General features: G+C 39.1%; 1 protein-coding gene across 1 annotated transcript in view; it reads right to left on the reverse strand.

The window, feature by feature from the left end:
* Positions 1-26,866, reverse strand: part of Rbcn-3A (Rabconnectin-3A) — a 2,573,828-nt gene that overhangs the window by 1,235,066 nt on the left and 1,311,896 nt on the right. The window contains exon 31 of the mRNA XM_067779516.1: positions 10,711-10,944. Within this exon, the coding sequence (XP_067635617.1) occupies positions 10,711-10,944 (234 nt within the window). The remainder of the gene's footprint in view (positions 1-10,710; positions 10,945-26,866) is intronic.

Genomic DNA, 26,866 nt, shown 5'->3' on the forward strand with positions numbered 1-26,866 from the left:
TTTAGTGAACGACAAGATAAAATGGAGGCCGAAATAGATGCTTTGAAAGGTCGTATACAGGAGTTGCAACTAAATCGCCCAGCAGTTTCAACGAGTAATGCAAAGGTAAAAACACCATCTTTTGACAGTTCTGTTCCTTTCCAGGCCTTTAAGCTACAATTTAAGAAGACCGCAACAGTGAACAACTGGAATGCTGAAGATAAAGTTGCTGCACTCTTCGTAGCATTGAAAGGACCAGCTGCCGAAATCTTACAGACTATTCCAGAGTACGAACGCAACAGCTATGAAGCATTGATGGCCGCTGTCGAGAGACGTTATGGAAGCGAGCATAGAAAGCAGATATTCCAAATTGAATTGCAAAACCGTCACGTCGTCGTCGCTGAGCTCACCGTCGCATCGATGGAGATAAACTAAGTAGAAAAAAAATATACTTAAATTACATACATATTGTATTTTTTTAGTAGAAACATTTGTCGACGTGTTAGATTTGGCAAATATTTTTCATTTTATTGGTAATAATTAGGTGAAAATTTCCCTTTTTGTCTTTACATTTTGAACCGCGATTTGAAATCTAAGTTTGATTGCGTTTTAACATAATAGTTACACAGTCACAAGCTGTTTCATTACCGTGGACGAGTTCTTTTCTTAAGTCGTTTCGTTTGCATATTTTCTCTTTGGCACAAGTTCGTGTCTTTAGTCGTTACGTATATTTATTTTACTTCAGCGCAAAAATCGAGTTGATAACTCAAAACAAAGCCCATATATTGAGGGGATTTGCGAATAATAAGATTTCCCAAGTAAACTTACGAATGTTTGAAATTAATATTTATATAATCTATACTAATATATATTGTAACGAATTTACTTGCAATTCCCCTTATTTGCGATCTTCTGCTAACGTTCGAATCACTAAACTGTTGAATAAATAACTCCAATATTTACTAATGCAAAATGGCCTTTATTAAAGTACTTCACAATAACACTTATAACTCGCCACTAATAGCTTAAATGAAACTGATAATACTGCTATTGCTCGCTAGCTGGCGTCTGAAATCCAACTGATTGTCGCGCCTCTACTGTTGCTGCCTTTTATAGTATTTGGTTTCCTCGTTGACATTTCTAGGCGGTTCTGTTCTAGAATCTACTAGTTGGTTATCTGCTATAAGTTTCTCAGCTATAACTGCAGATGCACAATCTTTATAGCTTCTCTCACATGGGCGTGTATTTGTGAGCGACACTTCCACAATTATAATTGCATATCTCAGATAAGATATCTGCATGTGTTTGTGCGTTGCTTCTCCGCTTCGTGTACGTACATATGTGTAGACATAATGATTGAATTATTGATGTGCATACAGTCACTGCTTAGCATCGGCTTAGAGATGACAGTACCCCTTAGTGTTGCTAATATTCGTAACATTGCCCTCCCCCTAAGTCTGATCGTCCCGATCAAACAAATCTCTCCATCTAAACGCCGCTAGCATCTCCAATTGTACCACTCTTCTACTTCGTGGCTTCCCAATTGTTTGTATGCGGTACATGGTATCACTGATCTTCTTCACAACTTTGTGCGGGCCTTCCCAACTGCACCGAAATTTGGATGGAACACCTTTCCGCCGGTGAGGGTTGTATAACAGTACAAAATCTTCCGCCAAGAAGCCTTCCGACTCATTGTTCTCATCGTAACTGCGTTTCATCTTACTACACATTATCCTGGATCGTTCCCTCGCACTCTGTTGTTTGGCCAATGAACTACTTCGAAGAGCTTGCGCTTGACGGATTGGCTTCGCATAATCAGTATCGTTCACACGTTTCACAACAGTGGTGCGCCCTGGCTTGAAACTACCCTCGCATTCCTTCTGGGAATTTCTTTCCTTCGTTTTCGTGCGTCCCTTTGGTTTTGTCAATGCCAGTGTTTCTCTCGCAGGTACTTTTGATTTCGCTTTATTTGGTCCATTCGATCTATCAACCTTTACCGTTGACTTTCGTGGCCTTTGTCGAGTCTTCTTCACTAGTACTCGATTATTGCTGAACCCTTCCTCCAAACTAAAGTTAAGTGGTACATCCTGGTTCTCATAACACATAACCCTTCTCTGCATATCTGACCATCCATGACCTTCCCAATCAATACTTCACATATCACTTCTCCCAGAACTTGGTTATACTCGCCAGTGACCGTACGCAACTTTGCTCCAGGTAACGGTTTTACTCTCCTGTTGACCAAGTCAGATCGGATCAAGGAATGAGATGCGCCCGTATCTACAGTCAGTACACGTTCTTTACCAACCACATTCCCTCTGACGGCAAGACTGCTTGATTTCCTTCCAATTTGCGACACAGATATCACAGGACATTCAATAGCCGGGGCAAGTTTTCGTTCTTTACATTCGACATGCTCTTGCTCATTTCCGCCAGCTTTGCGTTTACCGCCACCCACATTGTTGGAACTATTAGGACCAAGATCGCAATGACGTGCAATGTGACCGGACTTCCCGCATTTGAAGCATTTGATAACTTTTTCACTCCGCTTTTGCGATCCTTTCAGCGCCTCCAATATTGCGTCTACCCACTCTGGCCTTTCTACTTCCACACGGCGTGCTTTGAAAACTGGTTTACTCAAAGCGACGCTGTTTCTTGAGTCAGTGCATAGGATACCGTTTCTGCGAATGTGGGTTTTGGGTTTGCATATGTCGCTCGCTTCGTTTCTACGTCCCGTATGCCATTTATAAAACTCTGGATTTTTACCCTCTCGGTGTACTCCACGGGTGCGTCCGCATTTGCCAAATGTGCCAACCTTTCAACATCCGAAGCAAACTCCTGCAATGTCTCATTTGCTTTTTGGTAGCGGTTTTGCAACTCTATTTGAAATATCTGTTTCCTGTGTTCGCTTCCGTATCGCCGTTCTACAGCAGCCATCAATGCGTCATAACTGTTCCGTTCGTACTCTGGGATAGTCTGTAAGATTTCGGCAGCTGGTCCGTTCAATGCTGCGAAGAGTGCAGCAACTTTATCTTCCACATTCCAGTTGTTCACTGCTGCGGTCTTCTCAAACTGTAGCTTAAAGACCTGGAAAGGAACAGAACCGTCAAAGGATGGTGTTTTTACCTTTGAATTACTAGTTGAAACTGCTGGGCGATTTAGTTGCAACTGCTCGATACGTCCTCTCAAAGCATCCACCTCGGCCTCGATTTTTTTTTCAAACTGTAAAATTTTTGTATCTTGCGCCTCCAACTTCGAGGAAATACATCCTTCTTGCTCTTCCAGTTGAGCAGAGATCTGCGATGATATCTGTGCTGAAATTTGAGCCGACATTTCGGATATCCGTGCCTCGTGTTCTTCAATCTTCGCTGTTATACGGTTCTCCTGCGATTCCAGCTGAGATGACATTTGCGACGACATTTCGGATATACGCGTTTCTTGTGCTTCCATCTTCGATGTAATCTGTGTCGACATTTCTGACATACGCGTTTCTTGTGCTTCAATCTTTGATGTTATACGTGTCTCTTGAGATTCCATCTGTGATGACATTGTCGATGTTTGAGCAGATATTGCAGCCAATATCATGTTCAGGTCTGTGTTCGCCATTGTCTGCGGTGTTTCTTCCATTTTTGTTATTTCCTCGCCATCAAGATGAAAGTCATACTCTTCCACATCAATTCCTTCTGCTTCCATTGCCTCTCGTAGCCGTGCCTGAAGTTCAAGTTTAACGCCGCTTGTATTCAATCCACGGCTCTCCAACTCCTTCTTTAGTTGCTGGATCTTCAATTCACTGAACTTTGCCATGTCATTGTTGTCCTCTGGAATTTATTCAACAATTCCTCTTCTGACACCAATTGTAACGAATTTACTTGCAAATCCTCTTATTTGCAATCCTCTGCTAAGTTCGAATCACTAAACTGTTGAATAAATAACTCCAATAGTGAATAATGGAAAAATGGCCTTTATTAAAGTACTTCACAATAACACTTATACTTTGCTACTCGCTGGCTTAATAACCAAACTGATTGATAACTCAAATGAAACTCTACTATTGGCCGCCAGATCGCGTGCTTATTCAACTGATTGATAGCTCAACTCAAACTGAATTATAGCGCCTCTACATCTGTCGCCTTTTATACTCTTTGGTTTCCTCGTTGGCATTTTTCTAGAATCTACTAGCATTGTACATGAGCTCTCAAACTTCTCAGCTATAACTAAAATTGCACAATTTTATACATCTTTTAGGCGCTTCCAGAATCTACTAGTCCAGTAGCTCTCAAATTTCTCATATATATGCATGTGTTAGTGCATTGTCTCTCCGCTGCTCGTATACGTACATGGTACATATATGTAGACGCAGTTATTGTTACGTTTATGTAAATACATAATGATTGAATTATTGATGTGCATTCACGTCACTGCTTAGCATCGGCTTAGAGACGATAGCATCGCTCAGTGCTGCTAACATTCGCTACAATACAATAAGGATATCAAATGAAAGGTGTTGACGAGTGCTTTAGCATGGTGTAGTTATTAGTCCCATATAAGACCCCGTTTTTGAGGTATTGACCAAAATATGGACCAGGTGTGGCCCTAGATGGCTTTTCTACAATATGGGTGTCAAATGAAAGGTGTTGACAAGTGCTTTAACATGGTGTTGTTATTAGTACCGTGTGTAACCCTGTTTTCGGGATATTCACCAAAATGTGGACCGTGTTACTTGACTTTTCTATTAAGTATATAATCAAATTTAACGGTGCGGCATCTATCGAGGTGTTAAGATACATATGTAACAGAAAAGTATTTGCATACATGTAATCATTAACAGGTTGCTTACAGCGTCGATTACTGTTTTTAAAATAGAGTATGATTTGCTTTTTGTTTGAAAGTTAATAGCGTATTTGTTTCTTACTGCGTGATTACATGTTAAAAAGGAATTAGAATCAGTGAAAATTTATATATCTCTGCTAATAATTGAGAAACAGTTGAAAACATAATTTACGAATAGCTGCTTTCACGAATAGTTGTGTACATTTAAAAGAAGAATTAAAATCAGAGAAAATTTATATACAGTCACTGGAAAAAAAACTATACACCCCTTTTTGAAAAGTTCTCATCAACTTCGGCTTCAGCAAATTTATTTAAGCTAATTTCCTATAAGAAAATGTAATAAAAAAAACTATAAAAAGGTGTATACTTAAGTAAAGGTGTATACTTATTTTTGTGAGTAACTGTACCTATACGAGTAGGTGTGAACTTGCTAAAAAGGAAAATGCCTAAAGTGCGAACCAGACTAAGTCGGAAAACACCGCACAATGCGTTAACAGCAGCTACATATCGTGCGCAAGAACGCATTCCGATTTATTATTTTTCCAGTAGATGCGCATTTAATTACCAATTAAATTACGATTATGCCAATTCAAAGGATCTTCGAATAGGAAGAATGAATGTGGTTTGTGTTCACTGCGGTGCAAAAAAATGGAGTGGCGAGGCGCCAGGTTTATGCTGTACTGGAGGTAAAATCATTCTTCCTAATCTTCAGTAGCCACCGGACCCACTAAAATCCCCAATTCTCGGCACTCATCCATTATCAAACACCTTTTCTGGATAATGCCAGAAAGTACAATAGTTTGTTTCAAATGACTTCTTTTGGAACGCATGAGATAAGAGAAGGAAATTTCATGCCAACTTACAAAATTCAAGGTCAGGTATACCATCTTATTTGATCACCATTTCCAGAACCGGATTTACATGCCCAGTACCTACAAATGTATTTTATTTCCGAGGCTGACCAAACCTCCATTCGCTCAAACATGATACCAACGTTTAATATGGAAGTTATAGATATACTACAGTATTGCTGCATACATATAACTCTTTTATTTCGAGCTTCAAATATAATTTAGAGCGTATGGAGAGGTCCGAGTCTGCAAATGATTTTCGGTTGCTTATCCATGCGGACAAACTACCTGCTAATGAGCACAGAGGGCGATATAATGCACCGTTAGTAAACGAGGTAGCCGTACTTTTGATAGACGAAGACAAAGGGCCGAGAGATATTGTTTTTCACTGTCGTGCAGGACAGCTCCAACGAGTCTCAGAGCTGCATCGAGCATATGATCCACTTCAGTATCCGATCATGTTTTTAAGAGGAGAAGACGGATACTGTTTAAACATGCCAAATTGTAATGGAACCAATTATATTTCTGGCATGCAGTTCTATGCTTACCGGTTTATGGTCAGAGATAACTGTTTAAATCAGCTTCATTACTTTAAAAACTTATTAAATCAATACTCAGTGCACATGATGGCAAAAATGATTTCTGAAAGATTAAATTTTATACACAGAAATCAGCAAAAACTACGAGCTGAAGAGTATATACACTTGCGCGATGCTATAAACGAAGATTCGTTCCTTATTGCCCTATGCTCCTGCGGTGCTTTTCAGCTGATATAAATGTTGAATACTGTCATTCGATTAAATCTATAAAATACGTATGCAAATATGTCAACAAGGCCACAGATCAGGCTACATTTTTCTTCCAAAAGAATTCTGATGAAATTCAAAAATTTCCAACGGTCGTAATATTAGCACTTCGGAGTCCTTTTGGCTTTTTTTATCTTCCAATTCATGAGCTATTACCAACTGTTGTGCACTTAGCAGTGCATTTAGAGAACGGACAACGAGTTTACTTTTCAGAAGACAATGTAGACAAAGTTTTTGAAAATCCGCGTACAACTACATTAATAGCGTTTTTTGATTTATACGCCACCGATTCATTTGCGAAAACGCTTATTTATCACGAAGTGCCGTCTTATTATACGTGGAGCAATCATACGTTTTCCAGAAAGAAGCGCGGAGTTGCTGTTGAAGGTAACCCCGATATCAAAAAGGATTCGGCACTTGGTAGAGTTTATAATGTCCACCCCAATCAAACTGAATGCTTTTATATACGTTTACTGCTACAAAATATTCGGGGACCCACTTCTTTGGAAAGCTTGAGGACTGTAAATGGTATAGTTTTTAATACTTTTCAAGCCACTTGCCGAGAGCTAAACCTTTTGGAAAATGACGATCATTGCAAACATGCATTAGCTGAGGCATCTCTGTTACATTCACCGACAAAGCTGAGAGAGTTATTCTGCATTATAATAGTTTTTGGTCAGCCTTCAAGCGCTGAATTGCAATGGAACACATTCAAGAATGACTTCTGTGAAGACTTTCTTTTTAATGAGCGCAGAAGACGTAACGAGCCCGATCTACTCATTTTGAAGATTTGATAAACCAAGGTTTGATAAAAATTAACGACAATTTAAGAAAGTTATTTTACTTTTTTTTAAGGTTTAATTGACATCAATGACAAACTAATAGGACAAAAAGAGTTATCGAGTTTGTGGCTGTCTTATCCAAATCGGAATATTCAACGAACTGAATGCCCTTTTGAGACCACATTGAGGCGTGCATGTGACGTTAACATTTTAATTGACTACCTTGCAACTAATGTACCAAAAATGGTTTCGGATCAGTAACTAACATTTGGCAAAGTTGTCAACAGCGTAGATAACAAAGCTGGTATTTTTCCTAGATGCTTCTGGTGGTCGTGGAAAAACTTTTTTACTTAATCTTCTTCTGGCTTATGCTAGATCTGAAGGCCACGTGTCACTGGAAGTAGCGTTATCGGGAATCGCAGCGACTCTATTATCCGCTGCTCGAACAGCCCATTCCACTTTGAAGTTGTCCCTAAGCGTATCCGTTCAAGAATAACAGATTTCCTCAATTCGAAAGAACGGGTCACTGACCAAAATTTTACAAGGAGCTGTACTGATAGTGTGGGATGAGTCTACAATGACCAATCGAGCGCATATTGAGGTAGTAGATCGCACATTAAAAGACATAAGATCTAACGACAAACCCTTTGGTGGAATAACAATCCTTTTTGAAGGAGATTTTCGTCAGACTTTGCCTGTAGTGACGAAGGGAACTCGTGCTGATATTGTCAAATCATTCTCCAAGGCATCCTTATTATGGAATCACGTAGAGAAATTATGTCTGCGAACAATGCGAATGTTAGTACATTTCCTCAGGATTTAATCGACATAGGAGGTGGTAAAATTTCCAATGAGAACGGTTACTTTATAGTTGATTCAAAGCTGGGTAATGTGGTGCATAACGTGGACGAATTAATATTGCAAATTTATCCGAAAGCCATATACCTGGCTATGCGAGGGGCTATCGTTTCACCAAGAAATAAAACGGTAGACGAAATTAACAACATAATTATAGATAGAATTCCCAGCGAAGCTAGATAGTATTTATCAACTGACTCTGTCCTTAATAGAGAAGATGCCGTAAACTACCCTACTGAGTTTTTAAATTCTCTTAATCCCTCTGGCTTACCCCCTCATAAATTAAAGTTAAAAAGTAACATTCCAGTTATTTTAGTGCGCAACTTAAAGCCAGCCACGTTATACAATGGGACGAGATTACAAATAAAGCGAATGCATAACAATATCCTAGAAATAACAATCCTTACGGGTCCAGCTGCAGGAGAAACATCGTACATACCTCGCTTACTTATGATTCCGACCGATATTCCTTTCCAATATAAACGATTGCAATATCCAGTGAAAGTTTCCTTCGCGGTGACAATAAACAAATCGAAAGGACAAACGTTCAACTATGTTGGGATTGACTTACGGGCAGAACATGGGCAATTGTATGTTGCAATGTCCAGAACTGGGAACCCTCAGAACCAGGCTACACTACTGTCTTCAGATAATAAAACTAAAAATGTAGTATATTCTGAAGGACTTTTAAATTTAGCGTTATGTGCCTTTCTAATAATCGAATGTAAATATAAGAGAAATTAATATTCATATGTAAATGGATATCGAAACCAATATGTTCTGCTTATTTCAAAACATTGTGTATTTAATATTAAAGCATCTTTAAAAAATGTAAAAGCTGAACCTGTGAACAACGTCGCACACGGGCTGCTAGTTAGGTATAAAGCTATTACAATAAACGGACCAAACCATAGCTCGTATATCCGAATAATAAATATATCGATTAATTAGATATATTTTAGTCTTAGGTCGTATTAATTGGCTTTTGAATAAATTGTTAAAAATATCTAAAAACTGAGAACAGGATGGATTTATTTTTTTGTTATATTATTACGTACAAATTAGCTGATCGAATAATGTTAGTTATTACTTTTATTCCAATAAAAGTATGAAATTATAGTAGTCTAAAAGAAAAAAATTGATTTCTAATTCTTTCATTTTGATGACGAAATGTAGGGAAAGGTTAGCATACCTGGTTTAAGTATCTTTCTGGGGTTAATGTACATAAAGTCAAGGTACATTAACAGGTTGGCTGTGTAAAGACCAGGAGGGAAAATTCCATCTTACCAATCCCTCCATCGCTGGTTGCAATGACCCTTTTTGATTCCGCTTTTGTTATAAAATTTTTTTGTTTCGCTGCTTGAGTTTCGCTGGTTTTTTTTTTTTTGTTGTATTTTTATCTCCGTTCATGAGGTAAAGAGTGTTAAATACCCTGCATACAGATTTTGTTTCGTACGAATTTCGCTGTATGTAACCGAGACAACCCCACTCCCATTTCCCTGAGCCAGACCGTACCATAGCAAGGTATGCAGACCAGTCTCGGAAGCATGCGCCTGACCCTTCTTCAATAGTATACGGCAGCATTCGGGAGAAGTTCGTTACACATTATAACGTTGAACGTGAGAAAAAATATATGCTTTCAATTACTGGCTACTCATCCCTATCTTAACTTTAACAGGGCGTTCCACAATTGTGATTATCAGATACTATCGAATGCTACTTTTATACTATTATTATTCAAAATTAAAATTATGATATCACGGAAGTTGCGCATGCTTACCTAAAAATATTGAATACACCCTTTCTTTCTTTCCTTCTTTACCTATGTTCTCCTTCATTCCTTTTACGTTTATTTGCTTATTGATCAATGTATCTTGTAATTTATTGTAAAGTTCAAATAACTTGTAGATTTAAGTCATTTATCCCTAATCCTTAATCTTAAGAAAATATTGTATCAAATTAAATGTGGCACGTTAAAAGACTCTGTCATAATTATTATTATTATTATTATTAGTATTATTATTATTATTATTATTATTATTATTATTATTATTCCACAACCTATCGCAAGTGTTCCGGATATACATATGCTTGTATTTTTTAGTATAGAAAATTTTTTCCAGAAATCAATATTTTCCAGAAATCCGTTATAATAAAAATACAAATTATCCAGGAAGTTCTGCTTTGCGGACCATTTGGCGCCCCCTGTGAGTAGCACCCGGGGCAAGATGCCCCCTTGCTTCCCCTCACTACACTACTGGACCTCACTTAATGACCGAATTTTTAAATTCTCCTTTAAAATTTTTTTGTTGGTTAAGGCCCTTATGAGTAAGTTAACGATGTTTTTTCAAATTTAAGACAAACGAAATTTGCTTTACAAGTACATACGGCTCAGTTATTTAAGCTATATTTACTTACGGCCTTTCACCATCTACGGCTTCACTAACTGGTAGTTTATTTGACAAAAAATCGGCTGAGTCGAGATATGTCAAATAAAGTGCTAATAAGCGTTAAACGAAGATGGTGCAAATGGCCCTTAGTTAGTCTACGTCCAAAAGCAATGCGGGAATGAAAGTACTAAAGTAATCTAGAATAAGTTGATACCTGTTTCCAACTTGCAATCCACATTATCCCGTGTCATCATCCTACAATCCATTTTCTTACCAAATACTGCCTTGATAAAAACATCCTGGGCTTGTTCTTGTCTTACTAGATAATTCCACAATCTTCGTATGGGGCCAGTAGATGAATTAGAAAGAAATGGTGTGTTGTCCTTATTAAGAAGAGCCCGAAATCTATGTATTGCTGGACCTTGACCATTATTCTCTGCAAAGCAGCCTGCGTTATAAAAATTAAGGCAAGTTGGTAAAGTTAAATTTCCAAATTACAAAATAAATATGCATTACACTTAATCTTTCTATTATTAAACAAACTTGACCACTCCGTTTTTCCTAAATAATGTATTTTAGAAATTAATACAAACCAATATTTCATAAATATCGGTTGAGAATTTCCAACCCAGCGAAGTGGCTGCGTAGGTACTAGGATTTCTGGTTATTGTATCAAAATGTTAGTACAAAGCGAGTTTGTATAAGATTTTTATACGATGAAACTTCAGCTACAAACTCGTTTACGATGGTTTTTTTCGTTGAGTTAAGAGAAGTAAGGTAGTTTTTTTAGTTCCGAACTTCAGCAAATTGAAATTGAAATTCAAGAAATTAAAATTCAAGTTCAGAATTTTTTTTTGTAGTTCGGAAACGGAAATTCTGAGTTACAATTGTAATTTTTCGAAAATCAATTTCTGAACTAAGATGTAAAATGTATAGTTGAGACCATTGTAAACTCGAAGCTTACACCAACTTTACATAAAGTTTATATGAAATCATATTTTTCTTTTAGGAACTAAATATTTAATAATAAAAAGCAGCACTTTCCTCTTTTACTTTGAAGATAATCAAAAACAAGTGAAGCCTTTTCATGAATTGGAATGAGCAATGATCCAATTGCATTCATAATATCCGATTAATCGGCTGTATAAAATATTTAATACACATATGGGGCTTTTCAAGTCCAGTCGACTGCTGAATGGAATATCGCTCTATTTTGGTAGCCAGTTCAAAAACATCCTATTTCAAAATTATTTTCAAAACGTCCTTTCTAAGAGTTTGTTTGAAGAATGCCCGATTTCAAATTTATATTTAAAAACGCTCTATTTCAGAATTCAGTTGAAGAACGCCCCATCTCGGCAGTCAGTTTAGAAAGCTGTATCTCAAAAATCAAATAAGTTGTGATGCACATTTAGTACGCATTTCATTTTTAAGTGCATAGAAGAGTACTAAAGATGTTGTTTTTATTTTTGTCCAACTAATTCTGCTACTGCACACTTATGTGAAAGGTGTATAGTTAATTTTTGCATTGGATGGTATGTGAATCCATTTCGACTGACTGCTTCGCTTTTATTTTATCTTCGATAAACCAAAAACTTAAAGAGATAGAATTTCCAGAGGTTGAGAACATCTGCGCATTTAATAAATCATTTAAAAAATAAAATAAAAAATTAAATGTAAGGCGCGATAACCTCCGAAGAGATTTTAGGCCGAGCTTCTTTTCCAATTTGCGTCGTGCTTCTTTTTAATTTTTCCTACAAATTGGCGGGACGGGACCTACTTGTTTTTATGCCGACTCCGAACGGCATCTGCGAGACAGATTAGTTTTCACTGAGAGCTTTTCATGGCAGAAATACACTCGGAGTGCTTGCCAAACACTTTATCATTTAATTTTAGTTTTTTTATCCGCGGTGTCTCTTTGGCAATGACGCATATGATACAATTTAAAACAGATTTTGACACGCAGAGCCTGCTTCTTAATATCTGTATGGGGAAATTTTCAACTCAGAGCACAATAAAGGATTTCGCAACCCGAAAAAAGTCCTTTGTGATTTGTGCACAGCATATAATTATAAGTCAGAAAAATATGAAGAGCATATGTTTAATAAAGTAACAGTTAGAGAGCTGTAGTAAAACATAAAGCAAAACAAGTAAGGAAGTCTAAGTTCGGGTGAAACCGAATATTACACACCCAGTTGTACACTTGAAATACTGTTGTTGTTTGTTTTCTGTGCTTAATATTGTTACAAGGCTGCGCAATAATATATATATTGTAAAGAATTTACTTGCAAATCGCCTTATTTGCAATCCTCTGCTAAGTTCGAATCACTAAACTGTTGAATAAATAACTCCAATTTGTAATAATGCAAAATGACCTTTATTTAAAGTACTTCACAATAACACTCAAACTGTGCAACGAATAACTTGCTTAATAATAATAGCTCAAATGAAACTCTACTATTCAAAATAATACTGCTCTTGCTCGCTAGATAGCGTCTTAGTCGAAACTGCTTGACAACTCAAATCAAACTGAATTCCAGCGCCTCTAAAATTGCCGCCTTTTATACTCTTTCATTTCAACCTTCGCATCTTCTAGGTAATTCCAGAATCTACTAGTCCAGTAGCTCTCAAACTTCTCAGATGTAACTACAATTGCAAAATTTTATAGTTTTTCTCATTGCATACTTATAAGAGAATCTCAGATATATGCATGTGTTTGTGCATTGACTCTCCGCTGCTCGTATACGTACATGGTACATATGTGTAGACGCAATTATTGTTTCGTTTATGTAGATACATAATGATTGATCTATGGATGTGAATTCACGTCACTGCTTAGCATCCGCTTAGATACGATAGCATCGCTCAGTGCTGCTAACATTCGTTACACTGCCCTCCACCTAAGTCTGATCGTCCCGATCAGACAAATCTCTCGATCTAAACGTTGCAGCCTTTCCAAATGGACCACTTTCATTTGGTTCTTGGTTTACCGATGGTTTGTATGCGGTACACTACATCGTTGATCCGTTTTACAACTTTGTATGGGCCTTCCCAATTACACTTGTTCGTTGCCTTATCAGATCATGTATTTCTCTTAGCTCTTCTTCCAAATCACTAGTGGATTTCTTGACATTTCTCTCTGCATTGGCATCTATCCCAAACTTCAAATCAGCTGGCAGTCTAAGGTCATTGCCAAAAATTACTTTTGCAGGGGTTTGGCCCGTTGTCTCATGCACTGCTGATCGGTAAGCCATCAAGAATAATGGTATGCGGGTATCCCACTCTTTATGGTACTTGTCTACTACTTTCCCTAAGTGCTCCTCCAATGTTCTATTGAATCGTTCTACCATACCATCGGATTGAGGATGCAATGCAGTTGTCCATGTTTTCCGAATGCCCAATGATTTACACATTTCCTGGAACACAGCTGATTCGAAATTCCTGCCTTGGTCAGAATGTAACTCCATTGGTACACCATACCTTGCAACCCAATTGTTTATAAACACTTCTGCTACCGTTTCCGCTTCTTGATTTGGGATTGGGTATACCTCTGGCCATTTGCTGAAATAATCCATAACCACCAGTACACATTTGTTTCCGCAGTTGCTAGTAGGAAATGGACCGCCGACATCCATAGCGATCCTTTCAAATGGCGCACCTAAGTTATATTGCTTCATCTGGCCATGACTTCGGGTTCTGGGCCCTTTCGCTCTGCTGCAAACCTCGCAGTTCGCAATCAAATCTGTGACCGACTGACGGCAACCAACCCTATAGAATCTCTGTTTAATCTTCTCGAGCGTCTTCGTGATTCCAAGATGACCTCCGCTTGGAGCATTATGCAGCTCGCTGTGCACGTCAGGAATCCTCTTTCTGGGAACAACTATCAGTTTCTTCTTGTATTTACCATCCTCACTCTCCCATACTCGATGAAGGCAACCGGATATCAATTCTAAACTGTTCCACTGTGCCCAATATGACTTCGCAATGGGACTCTCTGCTGACATCTCTTCTCTGTTTGGTCTTTCGTTTCGTTCGAGCCCTTGCATAACACGTGACAGATCTGTATCTTCTAGCTGACACTTTCTTAGCTGTTCCTTGTCCCATTCATCTGTACATGTTATAGTCATTAGCTGGACATCTATAATGTCTTCTTTAGCCTCGGCTTTTGAACAGTGCTTGCATTCCAAATTACATGGTCTTCGTGACATTGCATCGGCATTCCCATGGGTACTACCTTTCCGATGCTCAATGGAAAAGTCATAGCTTTGTAGTCGCTCGATCCATCGTGCCAATTGTCCTTCCGGATTACGGAACTGCAGAAGCCATTTCAACGCTGCGTGATCTGTCCTGACACGGAATCGCTGGCCGTAGAGGTATTTGTGAAAATGTTTAATGCACTCTACCAATGCCAACAGCTCTCTCCATGTAACGCAATAGTTCCTCTCTGGTTTTCCAATTGAACGGCTGTAATATGCAACTACCTTCTCCTGTCCATCGACCAGTTGTGATAAAACGCCTCCTATAGCATATCCACTCGCATCTGTATCTAGAATAAATGTTGCTCCTGGAATCGGATATGCTAACCTTGGGGCAGTGCACAAACGCTCCTTCAATGTTTGGAAAGCCACTTCTTGCTCCTTATTCCATTCAAAAGCTTTATTTTTTCTTGTAAGCTTATGAAGGCTATGGGCTACGCTGAAAAAATTTGTACAAATCGGCGGTAATATGTGCACAGCCCAAGGAAACTTCTTAATTCATGTAGGTTCTGTGGTCTTGGCCAATCCTTTACAGCCTCTATCTTTTCGTTCCCTGTGCAGATGCCCTCTGTCTTAACTTGTGACCCAAATAATTTACTTCCTTTTTAAACAGCGCACACTTTTTGGGATATAACTTCATACCAGCGCCAGCTATTCTCTGGAAAACTTCCTCCAAATTCTTAATATGTTCATCAAAGTTCTTACCCAATACGATGATATCGTCCAGGTACACCAAGCATGTTTTCCAATGTAGTCCTTTCAGTACCTGGTCAATGAGTCTCTCAAAAGTAGCTGGTGCATTACAAAGTCCAAAAGGCATCACTGTAAATTGCCAAAGACCATCACCGACACTGAAGGCTGTTTTCTCTTTATCTTCCTCCTTCACCTCCACTTGCCAGTAGCCGCTTTTCAAGTCCAGCGTGGAAAACCTGTTCGTACCAGATAGCGAGTCCAGAGTGTCGTAGCTAGCCTTTTTCGTTACGTCATTCAATTTCCGGTAGTCTACGCAAAACCTCATTTTTCCATCCTTCTTCTTTACAAGTACTACCGGTGAGCTCCATGGGCTAGCTGATGGTTCGATGACACCGCTGTCGCTCATTTCTTGTATGATTTGACTCACAACTTCCCGCTTCGCCAGTGGAACACTACGTGGAGCTTGACGGATCGGCCTCACATCTCCAGTGTCAATTTGATGTTTCAAAACATTGGTGCGGCCTGGTTTGGAACCATCCTGGTCAAATATGTTCGCGTACTTTAGGAACAGTTGTTTTGCCTTACTCTGATAGGCTTCCCCTAGCCCCTGCGTCCATGCCGTGATGTCATTTGAAAGATCAGTATTACTAGATGAAACGTGTTCCTGGAGCTGTTCACAGTTAATAACTACTTCAGCCTCTTGGCATCTTCCCAAAATAGCTCCTTTAGTCAGTTTGAGAGGTGACTTGAACTCATTGAGTACTCTTACCGGAATACATCCATCTTGTTTTGTCATAGCCAGGGTTTTTCCTACAAGTATATTCAGTGGTGATTTATTTGCTGCTTCGACAACCCACAATTTGTTAGTCCCACAATCTCCATCCACCTTTGTCCAGATGACTGCTTCTGATTTTGGTGGTTTTTGTCGAGTTTTCTCCACCAGTACTCGATTACTACTGAATCCTTTCTGCAAACTGAAGCTAAGTGGCACATCTTGGTTCTCATAACGTATCACCCTTCTCTGCTTATCGATCTTGATGTCATGGTCAACCAAGAAATCCACTCCCAATATAACTTCATCAACAATCTCCGCCACAACGAATTTGTGTTGAACCATGACCTTCCCAATTAGGACTTCACATATCACTTCTCCCTGGACTTGGTTATACTCGCCTGTAACCGTACGCAACCTTGCTCCAGGTAACGGTTTTACTCTCCTGTTGACTAAATCAGATCGAATCAAGGAATGAGATGCGCCCGTACCTACAGTCAGTACACGCTCCTTGCCATCCACATTCCCTCTGACGGTAAGACTGCTTGATTTTCTTCCAATTTGCGAGATAGATATCACAGGACATTCAACAGCTGGAGCTAGCTCTCGATTTTTACATCTGGCACGCTGTTGCTCATCTCCTCCCGTTTTGCGTTTACGGCCACCCAAGTTGGAACTACCAGGACCGGTGCTGCAATGACGTGCAATGTGACTTGGGTTACCACACTTGAAACACTTCATAACTCCGGCATTTTTCTGTTGTGATCCCTTCAGAACTTCCAGAATTGTATCTACCCACTCTGGCCTTTCTACTTCCACACGGCGTGCTTTGAAAACTGGCTTACACAGAAGCGATGCTGTTTCCTGAATCAGAGCTTGTGATACCGTTTCGGCGAATGTTGGCTTTGGGTTTGCGTATGTAGTTCGCTTTGTTTCGACGTCCCGTATGCCATTTATAAAGTTCTGAATCTTTACCCTTTCAGTGTATTCTACGGGTGCGTCCGTATTCGCTAAATGTGCTAGCCTTTCAATATCCGAGGCAAACTCCTGCAAAGTCTCATTCGCTCTTTGGTGACGGTTTTGCAACTCAATTCGGAATATCTGTTTCCTATGCTCGCTTCCATAACGTCTCTCGACAGCGGCCATCAATGCTTCATAGTTGTTCCGCTCTCCTTCGGGAATCGTCTGTAGGATTTCGCCTGCTGGCGCTTTCAATGCCACGAACAGAGCTGCAACTTTATCTTCGGCATTCCAGTTGTTCGCTGCCGACGTCTTCTCAAATTGGAGATTAAATACCTGGAAAGGAACAGAACCGTCAAATGATGGTGTTTTTACTTTTGGATTGCTTGCTGAAACAGCTGGGCGGTTTAGTTTTAACTGCTCCATACGACCTTTTAGCGCTTCTATTTCGGCATCAATTTTGTCCTCGAGTTGTAAAATTTTTGCATCCTGCTCTTCCAGTTTCACAAAGAGCTGCGATGATACCTGTTCCGAAATTTTTGCCGACATTTCAGATATACGTGCCTCTTGCGCTTCCAGTTGAGATGCCAAATATGTCTTCTGTTCTTCCAATTGTGATGTTATAAGGGTTTCCTGCGATTCCAGTTGGGTTACTATATACGTCTTCTGTTCTTCCAGTTGTGAAGAAATTTGTGTTTCCTGTGCTTCAATCTTCGATGTAATCTGTGTCGACATTTCTGAAATACGCGTCCCTTGTGCTTCCATCTTGGATGTTAAACGTGTCTCCTGCGATTCCAGCTGAGATGCCACTGTCGATGTTTGAGCAGTTATTGCAGCCAATATCATGTTCAAGTCTGTGCTCGTAACTGTCTGCGATGTTTCGTTTTTCTCTTCAATTTTTGTTGTTGTCTCGTCCCCATCAGGATAAAAGATATACTCGCCCACATTAATTCCTTCTGCTTCCATTGCCTCTCGTAGCCGTGCCTGAAGTTCCAGTTTAACGCCGCTTGTATTCAATCCACGGCTCTCCAACTCCTTCTTCAGTTGCTGGATCTTCAATTAACTGAATTTTGCCATTTCCTTGTTTTCCTTTGGAATTTATTCAACAATTCCTCTTCTGACACCAATTGTAGCGAATTTACTTGCAAATCTTCTTATTTGCAACCCTCTGCTAAGTTGGAATCACTAAACTGTTGAATAAATAACTCCAATTTGTAATAATGCAAAATGGCCTTTATTTAAAGTACTTCACAATAACACTCAAACTGTGCAACGAATAGCTTGCTTAATAAGCAAACTGATTGATAGCTCAAATGAAACTCTACTATTCAAAATAATACTGCTCTTGCTCGCTAGATAGCGTCTTAGCCGAAACTGCTTGACAACTCAAATCAAACTGAATTCCAGCGCCTCTACAATTGCCGCCTTTTATACTCTTTGATTTCAACCTTCGCATCTTCTAGGCGCTTCCAGAATCTACTAGTCCAGTAGCTCTCAAACTTCTCAGCTGTAACTACAATTGCAAAATTTTATAGTTTTTCTCATTGCATATTTATAGGAGTATCTCAGATATATGCATGTGTTTGTGCATTGACTCTCCGCTGCTCGTATACGTACATGGTACATATGTGTAGACGCAATTATTGTTTCGTTTATGTAGATACATAATGATTGATCTATGGATGTGAATTCACGTCACTGCTTAGCACCGGCTTAGAGACGATAGCATCGCTCAGTGCTGCTAACATTCCTTACAATATGTATATATGGTTCTATTCTGAACTAATTTTCGTTTAAAAGAAGCAAAAAGGATACAGAGGCTAAGACCAATGACCTTGAGCGGGTAATAATGCAGTTTTCCTTCAGATATGGGGATTTCCCTACTGTTTATTTTAAAATAATGATATAACAGAACAATAAACATAAACACACAAGTGCCCTTGTACTCAAAAGCGTTATTACAAAAAAGGGCAGGGTTATTAACGAAATTTTCCAACTTTTACTAGGAATAGCTTATTACCTGCATCTACGCACTTTTACAAAATCTTTTATATAAAAGAAGGCGATTTAACCGATTTAGTCCATTTTTACTGAAAATATTTCATGTTAAAAGGCGGTAGAATTGTCAAAGTGAAAGCAAGTGAACGTGTTTTTGATCGAGCTCCAAAAATTTTCTTATAAATTCAAGATACAAAGCAGTCTGAAAGTGACAAAAATATTTGCGAAATCATAAAATAATCTCGTGAATAATATGCGCGTACTTTTGTTAATTACACGACTAAGGAAAAATCAGGTCAACCTACTTATATAAACTTTAAGTGAATTTGCATTTGTCATATCAAATAACAATATGAACACAACAACAATTACATGCGACAAATGTGAACAAGCTTTGCCCGCCATTGGTGATTATGTTACGTGCATACATTGCAAGAATGTGTACGATTTCTCGACATGCACAACAATATCCGATGCCACCTATCTGAACATGAATGCAGAGAGGCGCAGAAATTGGAGATGCCATAAATGCAGGCAAAGGACGAAATCTGTATCTAGCCAGCAAGCAGAAGATATTTCGAAGCAGCCATCTACAAAGCCGAAGCCGTCATCGAAACCGCCTTACTTACTTAATTGGCGCTTAACCGTCTAAACGGTTATGGCCGTCCATCAAGGCCCGTCAGTCGCCCCCTTCGCTCCGCCAACCGGCGCCAATCGGTCACACCAAGGGAGTTTAAATCGTTTTCCACCTGGCCTTCCAACGGAGTGGGGGCCGCCCTCTACCTCTGCTTCCATAGGCGGGTTCCGATAGAAACACTTTCTTGGCCGGAGCATCATCTTTCATTCGCATAACATGGCCTAGCCAGCGCAGCCGCTGCGTTTTAATTCGCTGGACTATGTTGATGTCTGCGTATAGCTCGTACAGCTCATCATTAGATCTTCTTCGGTACTCGCCATCGCCAACGCGTAGAGGTCCATAAATCTTTTTGAGAACTTTTCTCTTGAACACTCCCAAAGCCGCTCCATCTGTTGTTGTCATGGTCAATGCTTCTGCCTATAGCAGGAAACATCGACCGAGGATGCTATTGGACGTAGAGGTAGATCCGACTTATGAGTTTTCGGTAAGCCGTACAGTCGCGGCGCATTAGGTGCCGTGCATGTAAGTTGCTGTTTGTCTTTAAAGTTAATTAGTTTACTTTTGTAGAGTTTGTCGACGATGTTGTTGTTCTGTTTCTGTAGCTTGTTACTTGGGTCATTTCGGGCTACTCTATAAGTGCTTTTGTCTCCAAGCAACTTGTTCATTTTCTCCCTGTAATCAGCTTTGTACATGACCACTGTTTTGTTCATTTGTCGGAATCCGTTATGATAATACCATTTTTGTATTGTTTTAAAAAGTTTTTTGTTTTATTGAACGTTGCGACTATAAATTTGTCAACTGGGTTGTGCTTTATGTTACGTCTGTATTGATTTATTCTACTGCTTAGGCGGCATCTCTCCATTTCTTTCGTTCTCTCATCCACAAATTGTTGCATGACTTGCTCAATCTCAGCTATGATCTTAAGCGGTTTAAAGGTGGTATTAGTAGTTGGTAGTGTAAATTTGTCCAAATTTGTTGGAAAATTGCTGAAAGACTTAATATCGGACGAGTACAATATAAAGAACTCTTTTAGACTCAAAGATAGGTTGGAGAGGGTCCAAATATGCGAAGACGACTTATTGGTATCCTTCGATGTGGTGTCATTATTCACAAACATACCCACATATCTTGCTATCAAAATCATAATGAGTAAGTTTCATCAGATCCAAACAAACACACCGAGAAATAAGTTTCTGGAAATACTGAACTTCTGTCTGAAGGACAATAACTATTTCCCGTACGATAACAAAACTTATACGCAACGCTTTGGAATGCCCATGGGCAACCCCCTATCTCTTACAAATTTTGTTAGCTGACCTAATCATGTGAACACGACTTCATAGCTTAAAAGGACATTAAACAAAAATGTGAAGCTTCTCAAGGCCAAAATAATGACGTATCAATTTTAAAAATCAGTTACAACGAAAAAACCTTTTTGGCTGTATTTCGAAGGATCAAAAAAAATTAAAAAAAATTGTTCCGAAACTCTCAACATAATCTTCAAATTTAGGGGCGGACATTAGCAACTTTTTTTTTCGGCCAGTCTAATGCGCATATAGCTGATATTCAAAACGCGACAATTTTAAACACAGAGAAAAGAGAGAGAACAAGATACACACTGGAGAGCCTACACATATTAAAAAACAGCGAAAAAACAATGAACAAAAAGGAAGATAGCGACGAAATCGAGGCAGCATATTTGTTATATTAATGATAACAAATCAGTCTTACAAATGTACCTGACATTGATGGTATTGATAAATTATATTATAAGTGGCTCAAATTTAAAAAAAAATTGTTTTTGTTATTATTCAATGCTTTTATATTATATTTTTCCAACTTTTTGAATGTGACACTTATACAGGTTTTTATGATATTGTATCTTTGTTTGTGTCTCATAAAATAAAGATCCTGCCCCTGAGAATGCCAAGGAGATTGGCGAAACGTAGGGAGTTAAGTGGAGAAAAAGGTTATCTTTTTTTCTTGCACTAGCGCACATCAGACCGCATCAGCTTATTAAAAAACTAACATAAAAAAATTCATAAAGCGGTCAGCAAATAAATATCATAATAAAATTATTTTTATAAATTCAGAATCAGATATAGATTTCATCAAATAGTTTTACAAATTTTAATTGATATTTCACAATTTCAACTTTTTTTAATCCACTAATATTAGTATTAACATATTTTTTATCTTCTAAAAACACAACTTCACTTCACATCACATTTAAATAATTTTAGTAATACCTTATTTTATTAGTTTTCAATTTATCGTACTGTTTCTTATATACGTTTATTTATATTTATATTAATTTTGCCTTTATTTATATCATTTACATACATACCTAAAGCACAGTAAACTTCTAATTTTTTAAACGGTTTTATTTAGCTTGACTTGACAGGCAGGCCACATGGACGGCCGTTGTGAACGAATTTTGTAATTGAAATTTAAGTAACTTCCCGATAAACACCAAGCTTGAAACTTGGAATATAGTTCAGAACCCGATGACAATGCAATAATAAGAAAAAATCGCCGCTAGGTGGCGCCGATTGTTCCGATTTCGCTCATATTTGGAACAAATATTACATACAGTCCGGCAGAAGTGACATCAAAATGTTTTGGAGTTGGAGGAGGGACAAGCGTACGTGGCGCAGAGTCGAGTAAAGTCTTTGGAAGGATTATGTATTGAGGACTTAGATTGTAAAAAATTATTAGGAAAGAGTCCTTGTAATAATGAGTCACTAAATGAACTAAATAGAATGAGAAATAATAGGCAATTAAATAAAGACTAAAAACTTGAAAATAAAATAATTAAAAAAAAAAAATTAAGTTAAACGGTTTTATTGAAAACAATATTTACATGAAGTATTAATAATACTAAAGGCTAGAAAATAATTAGGTAGGCCCTAGGTACTAGTCATCACACTCCTCGTCAATCTAGGGCGTTGATCAGACAATTGAATAAAAGCGTTGGACGCGTGGCACATCTTGGTTCTCATAACGTATCACCCTTCTCTGCTTATCGATCTTGATGTCATGGTCAACCAAGAAATCCACTCCCAATATAACTTCATCAACAATCTCCGCCACAACGAATTTGTGTTGAACCATGACCTTCCCAATTAGGACTTCACATATCACTTCTCCCTGGACTTGGTTATACTCGCCTGTAACCGTACGCAACCTTGCTCCAGGTAACGGTTTTACTCTCCTGTTGACTAAATCAGATCGAATCAAGGAATGAGATGCGCCCGTACCTACAGTCAGTACACGCTCCTTGCCATCCACATTCCCTCTGACGGTAAGACTGCTTGATTTTCTTCCAATTTGCGAGATAGATATCACAGGATATTCAACAGCTGGAGCTAGCTCTCGATTTTTACATCTGGCACGCTGTTGCTCATCTCCTCCCGTTTTGCGTTTACGGCCACCCAAGTTGGAACTACCAGGACCGGTGCTGCAATGACGTGCAATGTGACTTGGGTTACCACACTTGAAACACTTCATAACTCCGGCATTTTTCTGTTGTGATCCCTTCAGAACTTCCAGAATTGTATCTACCCACTCTGGCCTTTCTACTTCCACACGGCGTGCTTTGAAAACTGGCTTACACAGAAGCGATGCTGTTTCCTGAATCAGAGCTTGTGATACCGTTTCGGCGAATGTTGGCTTTGGGTTTGCGTATGTAGTTCGCTTTGTTTCGACGTCCCGTATGCCATTTATAAAGTTCTGAATCTTTACCCTTTCAGTGTATTCTACGGGTGCGTCCGTATTCGCTAAATGTGCTAGCCTTTCAATATCCGAGGCAAACTCCTGCAAAGTCTCATTCGCTCTTTGGTGACGGTTTTGCAACTCAATTCGGAATATCTGTTTCCTATGCTCGCTTCCATAACGTCTCTCGACAGCGGCCATCAATGCTTCATAGTTGTTCCGCTCTCCTTCGGGAATCGTCTGTAGGATTTCGCCTGCTGGCGCTTTCAATGCCACGAACAGAGCTGCAACTTTATCTTCGGCATTCCAGTTGTTCGCTGCCGACGTCTTCTCAAATTGGAGCTTAAATACCTGGAAAGGAACAGAACCGTCAAATGATGGTGTTTTTACCTTTGGATTGCTTGCTGAAACCCTGGGCGGTTTAGTTTTAACTGCTCCATACGACCTTTTAGCGCTTCTATTTCGGCATCAATTTTGTCCTCGAGTTGTAAAATTTTTGCATCCTGCTCTTCCAGTTTCACAAAGAGCTGCGATGATACCTGTTCCGAAATTTTTGCCGACATTTCAGATATACGTGCCTCTTGCGCTTCCAGTTGAGATGCCAAATATGTCTTCTGTTCTTCCAATTGTGATGTTATAAGGGTTTCCTGCGATTCCAGTTGGGTTACTATATACGTCTTCTGTTCTTCCAGTTGTGAAGAAATTTGTGTTTCCTGTGCTTCAATCTTCGATGTAATCTGTGTCGACATTTCTGAAATACGCGTCCCTTGTGCTTCCATCTTGGATGTTAAACGTGTCTCCTGCGATTCCAGCTGAGATGCCACTGTCGATGTTTGAGCAGTTATTGCAGCCAATATCATGTTCAAGTCTGTGCTCGTAACTGTCTGCGATGTTTCGTTTTTCTCTTCAATTTTTGTTGTTGTCTCGTCCCCATCAGGATAAAAGATATACTCGCCCACATTAATTCCTTCTGCTTCCATTGCCTCTCGTAGCCGTGCCTGAAGTTCCAGTTTAACGCCGCTTGTATTCAATCCACGGCTCTCCAACTCCTTCTTCAGTTGCTGGATCTTCAATTAACTGAATTTTGCCATTTCCTTGTTTTCCTTTGGAATTTATTCAACAATTCCTCTTCTGACACCAATTGTAGCGAATTTACTTGCAAATCTTCTTATTTGCAACCCTCTGCTAAGTTGGAATCACTAAACTGTTGAATAAATAACTCCAATTTGTAATAATGCAAAATGGCCTTTATTTAAAGTACTTCACAATAACACTCAAACTGTGCAACGAATAGCTTGCTTAATAAGCAAACTGATTGATAGCTCAAATGAAACTCTACTATTCAAAATAATACTGCTCTTGCTCGCTAGATAGCGTCTTAGCCGAAACTGCTTGACAACTCAAATCAAACTGAATTCCAGCGCCTCTACAATTGCCGCCTTTTATACTCTTTGATTTCAACCTTCGCATCTTCTAGGCGCTTCCAGAATCTACTAGTCCAGTAGCTCTCAAACTTCTCAGCTGTAACTACAATTGCACAATTTTATAGTTTTTCTCATTGCATATTTATAGGAGTATCTCAGATATATGCATGTGTTTGTGCATTGACTCTCCGCTGCTCGTATACGTACATGGTACATATGTGTAGACGCAATTATTGTTTCGTTTATGTAGATACATAATGATTGATCTATGGATGTGAATTCACGTCACTGCTTAGCACCGGCTTAGAGACGATAGCATCGCTCAGTGCTGCTAACATTCCTTACAATATGTATATATGGTTCTATTCTGAACTAATTTTCGTTTAAAAGAAGCAAAAAGGATACAGAGGCTAAGACCAATGACCTTGAGCGGGTAATAATGCAGTTTTCCTTCAGATATGGGGATTTCCCTACTGTTTATTTTAAAATAATGATATAACAGAACAATAAACATAAACACACAAGTGCCCTTGTACTCAAAAGCGTTATTACAAAAAAGGGCAGGGTTATTAACGAAATTTTCCAACTTTTACTAGGAATAGCTTATTACCTGCATCTACGCACTTTTACAAAATCTTTTATATAAAAGAAGGCGATTTAACCGATTTAGTCCATTTTTACTGAAAATATTTCATGTTAAAAGGCGGTAGAATTGTCAAAGTGAAAGCAAGTGAACGTGTTTTTGATCGAGCTCCAAAAATTTTCTTATAAATTCAAGATACAAAGCAGTCTGAAAGTGACAAAAATATTTGCGAAATCATAAAATAATCTCGTGAATAATATGCGCGTACTTTTGTTAATTACACGACTAAGGAAAAATCAGGTCAACCTACTTATATAAACTTTAAGTGAATTTGCATTTGTCATATCAAATAACAATATGAACACAACAACAATTACATGCGACAAATGTGAACAAGCTTTGCCCGCCATTGGTGATTATGTTACGTGCATACATTGCAAGAATGTGTACGATTTCTCGACATGCACAACAATATCCGATGCCACCTATCTGAACATGAATGCAGAGAGGCGCAGAAATTGGAGATGCCATAAATGCAGGCAAAGGACGAAATCTGTATCTAGCCAGCAAGCAGAAGATATTTCGAAGCAGCCATCTACAAAGCCGAAGCCGTCATCGAAACCGCCTTACTTACTTAATTGGCGCTTAACCGTCTAAACGGTTATGGCCGTCCAACAAGGCCCGTCAGTCGCCCCCTTCGCTCCGCCAACCGGCGCCAATCGGTCACACCAAGGGAGTTTAAATCGTTTTCCACCTGGCCTTCCAACGGAGTGGGGGCCGCCCTCTACCTCTGCTTCCATAGGCGGGTTCCGATAGAAACACTTTCTTGGCCGGAGCATCATCTTTCATTCGCATAACATGGCCTAGCCAGCGCAGCCGCTGCGTTTTAATTCGCTGGACTATGTTGATGTCTGCGTATAGCTCGTACAGCTCATCATTAGATCTTCTTCGGTACTCGCCATCGCCAACGCGTAGAGGTCCATAAATCTTTTTGAGAACTTTTCTCTTGAACACTCCCAAAGCCGCTCCATCTGTTGTTGTCATGGTCAATGCTTCTGCCTATAGCAGGAAACATCGACCGAGGATGCTATTGGACGTAGAGGTAGATCCGACTTATGAGTTTTCGGTAAGCCGTACAGTCGCGGCGCATTAGGTGCCGTGCATGTAAGTTGCTGTTTGTCTTTAAAGTTAATTAGTTTACTTTTGTAGAGTTTGTCGACGATGTTGTTGTTCTGTTTCTGTAGCTTGTTACTTGGGTCATTTCGGGCTACTCTATAAGTGCTTTTGTCTCCAAGCAACTTGTTCATTTTCTCCCTGTAATCAGCTTTGTACATGA

Source organism: Eurosta solidaginis, chromosome 4, assembly GCF_040869045.1.
Source record: "Eurosta solidaginis isolate ZX-2024a chromosome 4, ASM4086904v1, whole genome shotgun sequence".
NCBI lineage: Eukaryota > Metazoa > Arthropoda > Insecta > Diptera > Tephritidae > Eurosta > Eurosta solidaginis.